We start from the raw sequence: 5,979 nt of genomic DNA, 5'->3' as shown, positions 1-5,979 counted from the left end.
CCGGGCACTGTTCCGTCTCCGTCGCACTCCGTCGGAGCCTCGCCGGCAGTCTCCCCGTCGCCGGCCGGAAGTGAGGATGATGAAGATTGAGATTTTGGGTGGTTCATTTTGGAGAGAGAATTCTAGTGAGAGAATTTTTGCATACCCACTAGGTATAAGGGAGACTTGACCCTTAAAGTCCAATTAGCGAAGGGGTTCCTTGAAGAGGCACAAAACTTGGTGAGTTCAGACAGGCAGAATGAGCTCTTCCTATTTCTTGAACATTGTTGCCGGCTAGTGTACGCTAAAGCAGTCAAACTTGAGCAAATTATGCTACAACAGAGAGCCAAGTTGCAATGGATGAAGGGAGGGGACCAATGCTCCCGGATCTTCTTTCGCAAAATCGCTCAGAGACGGGCAGTGAGGAGGATCTTGCAAATAAATGATGAGAATGGTACCACTCACACAGAACCGAGTGAGGTCGTGCAAGAATTTGTGTCATTTTATCAGAACCTCTTAGGAGGTAACAGACGTCGGCTATTGGTGGATATTAATTACCTCAGACCTTGGGCGAGGCATATACTATCCAATGAGGAAGCTAGCCACTTAACCCTACCTTTCTCACCGGAAGATGTGAAACTAGCCATTTTTGACATTGCCGAGGATAAGGCTCCGGGCCCTGATGGTTTCTCGTCCGGCTTCTTCAAGGCAGCTTGGCCAGTTGTGGGTACAGAAGTTACAAGGGCGGTATTGGATTTCTTTACTACGGGGAACCTCCTTAAACAAGTTAACACCACACTTTTGGCATTGATCCCCAAGGTACATAATCCTGTGTCTGTCAATGATTTTAGACCAATCTCATGCTGTAATGTTTTATATAAGGTCATTACTAAACTGCTTGTCCAACGGTTGAGTATGGTTCTGGACAAGTTAATCAGTCCCTGCCAAACAGCCTTCATCCCGGGAAGAAGCATAGGGGACAATATTTTGCTAGCACAGGAACTGTTCACAGGATATAATCAGATACGCCTTCCCCCAAGATGTGCACTTAAAGTGGATATTAGAAAGGCCTACGACACAGTCGAGTGGGACTTCCTCACCGCAGTTTTACAGATCTTCAATTTTCCAACTACATTCATTAGATGGATTGAGGAGTGCATTTCGACGGCCTCATTTTCGATTGGCCTTAATGGAAAACCTCACGGGTTTTTTAATGGGGCGAGAGGTCTACGCCAAGGAGACCCTTTATCTCCTTACCTCTTTGTGCTTGTCATGGAAATTCTACATTTGGAATTCTTACAACTTATTGAACAGGACATGCAATTCACCTACCATTGGAAGTGTGAGCCAGCTAGGGTATTCCAATTGGGTTTTGCAGATGATCTCCTCCTCTTTTGTGGAGCTGATATGGACTCAGTCAGAGTGTTCAAGATAGGACTGGACAGATTTGCAGAGTGGTCAGGCCTCCAGTTGAATATACAAAAGAGCCACCTTATTTTATCTCGGTCTGCACAAGATAGGAGAGAACAGATGTTAGCAGTGCTGGGTTTTCAAGAGGGGCATCTCCCGATGAGGTACTTGGGTCTCCCCCTACTCTCATCTAGATTGTCTATCTCCGACTGTCAGCCACTTCTATCTAAAATTGATGCACGTATTACTGGATGGGAAGGAATATCATTATCATATGCTGGGCGGGTACAGATCATCAAATCTGTACTCTCAACAGTGAGCTTGTATTGGGCATCTGCATTTATCTTACCAAAGGCTGTCATCAAGGAAGTGGAGAAACGCCTTCGAACATTCCTATGGAAAGGAACCTCTATGACGGGATATGCCAAAGTAGCGTGGAAAGATATTTGCAAACGGTTGAAGAAAGGGGGTTTAGGAATTAAAGATATTGGTATTCTTAATCGTGCCTTAATGACAAAAAAATTGTGCGATGTCATTAGATGCGACCGAACATCTATCTGGGTTGAGTGGTTGCAGCACGGACGATTACGGAATAACTCCATATGGACAGTTGGCGAACAGGGAGGATCGTGGGGTTGGAGAAAGCTGCTTCGAATGCGCAGCTATATCCAACCAATGGTGGAGCTTCATATTGGAGATGGGAGCAGCTTCTATCTTTGGAAGGATCCATGGCATCAACTTGGACCCCTGCTTCCTAGATTTCCACGCGGACCGATCTTACTTGGAATTGAAGACTCCACTAAGCTTTCTTCGGTCATTGACGGAGGCCAATGGTACTGGCCTCTTATTACGGATCTGGAATGCCTTCAAATCACATATACACTACCCCAGATTCATGGAGGCGATGATAGAATCATTTGGCGATTTCCTGAGGGGCAACCCACTACCCAAGCACTTTACCGACTTTTTTGCCCGCCTGAACCGAAAGTGGGCTGGACTTCACTACTTTCGGGACCTTTGAAGATTCCACGTCATTCATTTATCTTATGGATGGCTATCCAGGAAAAGTTACCGACAACTGACAGACCATGGCTCGCACACCTTGGTGGGTGTATTCTTTGTAACGAGGAGGCATTGGAGACGCATAGCCACCTCTTCTTCCGATGCCGATTCAGTAGATTATGCCTTGCAGCTGTTCGTCGGATTATTCGAGTCCCTTGGCCCAACGAATAATGGGGAAGGGACGTCGAATGGGCAACAAGAAAATGGAGAGGGAAGCATATTATTAATTCAGCCTATCGAGCACTACTTGGATCACTCGTCTACCATATATGGCGAGAAAGAAACTTGAGACGATTCCGGCAAATTGAGCATCCGGCAAACGTTTTGGCTTCTTTCATTGTAGATGATATTAGACAGAGGATCTCGAGTATTAATATGTCTAATTCCATTAGCACAATTGCTCTTTACAGATTGTGGCGTATCCCTTGGCCTGTCGAGGGATAAACCAATTGACTGTTGTACTGTAACTTTATTATCTTAATGCAAATTACATTTACCAAAAAACAAATGCCGCTTGGCATGGATTGATCAGTTTGTCCATTATCACACTCAGCCTTTGGACAATGAGCTTTGCAATGATCTTATAAAGCACATTACAACATGCTATGGGCCGAAAATCACTAACCGTCATAGGGGAATGTACTTTTGGAACGAGCGCCAACAGTGTAGTATTTATCTCTTCAAAAGTCGGCCTGTACGAAAGAAGTCCAGTACTGCCGAAGTCACTTCCTGTCCAACAATAGGCCATGCTGCTTTGAAGAAGCCCGATGAGTATCCGTCCGGGCCTGGGGCTTTGTCCTCAGCAATGTCAAAAACCGCCTGTTTGACATCTGCTGGTGTGAACGGTAACAGTAAAGCGGTAGATTCCTCATTACTCAAAATGTGCCTAGCCCACGGTCTGAGAAATCGAATGTCAATAATTGATCGTCGTCTATCTCCCCCTAGCAGGTTTTGATAATATGTGACAAACTGATTAATAACTTCTTCTGGACCTGTGTGAGTGGATCCCTGGTCATCGTTGATCTGGAAGATCCTCCTTGATGATCTTCGTTGGGTAATCTTCCGAAAGATCACTCGGGAGCACTGATCACCTCCCTTTATCCACTGCATCTTCGCTCGTTGTTGTAGCATAATTTGTTCCAGTTTTGTTGCTTTGGCCAGTACGAGTCGACAACAGTGTTCTAGTTGTATGAATAGCTCATCTCGTCTTCTTGAGCTAACAAGAACTTGTGCTGCTTCAAGAAACCCCTTCTCCATTTGAACATTGTGCGATAGATCCCCTTTATTTCTCCTTTGCTCTCGGAATATTGGTTTCAATGCTTTGAGTTTGCATGCCACAGCATACATAGGCGTACCAACAATGTTATGTTGCCATATATTCCGCACACTAGGAATAAACTCAGGTGAACAAGCGAGGTAGTTATTGAATCGGAACATACCTCCATATTGCTGTTGTCGGTCCCCATATATTACCATCGGTGAGTGGTCTGAAGTGCATGGTGTAAGGACCGAGTAGAATGTGATAGGGAATCGTGCCATCCATCTATCATTTCAACATGCGGTCCAATCTTTTCCAGAGGTTCCATTGTGTCGCACTATGGTTGTGCCATGTGTACCACTCTCCCTGCATGGGTACTGGTAGTAGTCCTGTATTCTGAATGGCTGCATTAAAGTCTTCCATAGCTATTCGGATATCCCATGATGTGCCACAAACTTCGCTGAGGTCGCGAACTGCATTAAAGTCCCCTCCAATCATCCATGGGATATCAGCACACTGAATAGCTATATTTTCCAAGGCACTCCATAACTCTCTCCTATCAACCACCTCAGTAGCTCCGTAAGCGACAATAACAGCAACTGACTCATGGATTGCACGAATATTAATAAGACAATGAATAAATTGCATTCCACATTCAACCACTTCAACATCAATAAAATTATCATCCCATGCAATCCACACCCGATTACTAGAAGATCCGTAATCCACATACCATTTCCAATGGGGTAATAGAAAAGATTGAATTTGAGCTGCATTATTAATACTAACTCGAGTTTCAAGAAGACCGAGAAATTGTAACCTGAATTCAGCAACGATGCCTTCACTGCTTGCTGATGGTCTCTTTTATTCAGGCCACGAACATTGCATATTGCTGTGTTCAACATGGATCATGAAGTATGGGGCTGCGTTGATTAGGACCCCGGGCTATATCATCTGCATCGTCAATTAAGTGTAGAGCATCGAATGTATTATATACTACAATCTCCTTACCCTTCTCCTCTCAACTTGCCTTCAATCCACCTCCACTAGAAGGCACTGCCGTACCCCTATCATTTTGTTTCTCCTCGTTTCTTGAAGTACCAGCTCTCATTTTATCATTATTCGAAGTTTTCCTTTCATTGGCCAATTGCGTTTGGGGAATGATAGCTTTCGGCACATACACAGCTACCGGTGGTTTAGTGGATTTAAGGGGTTTATTCATTGCACAATCTTTCGTCATATGTCCGATCATCATACAACTCATACATTTCGGAGCTAGCCATTCGTATTCGACATCTATCTTACACGATGTTTTCCCTCCATCCTCATTCGGTGTCATGATTATGACATGGTTTATCAACTTCTGTGTAACATCTAGTATCACGCATACACGAGCGAAATCCAGTCTCGTGCATGCCCTCGTTATCGCATCTGGATATAGGGGCTTGCCCACTCCACTTGCAACTATACTCAATCCTTCCGTTGTCCAGTATTCCATAGGCAAGTGCCGAAGTTTAATCCATACAGGTATTTGTGTATGCTTCTGTTTCCTCATAGCCATACCCGGTTCCCACTTCTGGAGTACTATTGGCTGCCCTTGGAACAGCCATGGTCCGCCTTCTATCACCTCTTCCATGGCAATGACATTTTTAAATTGAAAGAAGAAAAACCATTAGCTGTCGCGGTTACCTCTCGTAAATCGGGCCAGACCAAATGCGCATATTCCTTCAGATGATGGTAATACGGCCGCTTTCCCAAAAAGTATCCAACTACAGTAGTTTTCCAACGGTTAGCTCCATCACGCACAGTATCTAAGGATGGACGAACCACAACCTCACCATTTTGCGTCAATGGGGCTATATATGAGAGCATTTTTCGTGATGAATTATTGAAGTCTTGGGTTATTTTGTTATCAATTACTGAGTTCCCATGTTCATGTAATGGAATGTTGCCAATAAATAACCCCGTCGGAGCATGATTCGCAAGAGAAGGAAGCATTTTTTTCAAGCTATTTCGCAGGCTGACATCACTGCTGATGTCCGCAGAGTCAGCAGTGACGTCATCAGTCAACAGGTCAACTGTAGCTGCAGATGTGAATCAGCGATGATGTCATTCCCTTCCACATCCTTTGCCACACGGTTTTCCAACTCAGCGCCAGCCTGGCTCGGGTTAGACACATCAGCATCCCGTGGTAACTCAACAGTCGCCGGAGCTTTCCTACCAGTAGCACCAGACGCCGGCGGGAGCAAAGGAACGTCTTTTCCGGTGAA

General features: G+C 44.9%; 1 protein-coding gene across 1 annotated transcript; it reads right to left on the bottom strand.

The window, feature by feature from the left end:
- Positions 1-3,123: 3,123 nt before the first annotated feature.
- On the bottom strand, positions 3,124-3,927 carry LOC105179324. The gene has a single exon (XM_011102926.1). It carries the CDS (start codon positions 3,925-3,927, stop codon positions 3,124-3,126), a length of 804 nt encoding a protein of 267 aa, XP_011101228.1.
- Positions 3,928-5,979: the final 2,052 nt, after the last annotated feature.

Source organism: Sesamum indicum, unplaced genomic scaffold (genome assembly GCF_000512975.1).
Source record: "Sesamum indicum cultivar Zhongzhi No. 13 unplaced genomic scaffold, S_indicum_v1.0 scaffold00142, whole genome shotgun sequence".
NCBI classification, from domain to species: domain Eukaryota; kingdom Viridiplantae; phylum Streptophyta; class Magnoliopsida; order Lamiales; family Pedaliaceae; genus Sesamum; species Sesamum indicum.
The sequence above is the reverse complement of the archived record's forward strand: the minus strand, read 5'-3'. Positions and strand labels throughout refer to the sequence as shown.

Bases quoted from the DNA above. Each gene is read 5' to 3' on its own strand.
- LOC105179324 (XM_011102926.1), bottom strand. From the start codon at position 3,927: ATGGTAATATATGGGGACCGACAACAGCAATATGGAGGTATGTTCCGA.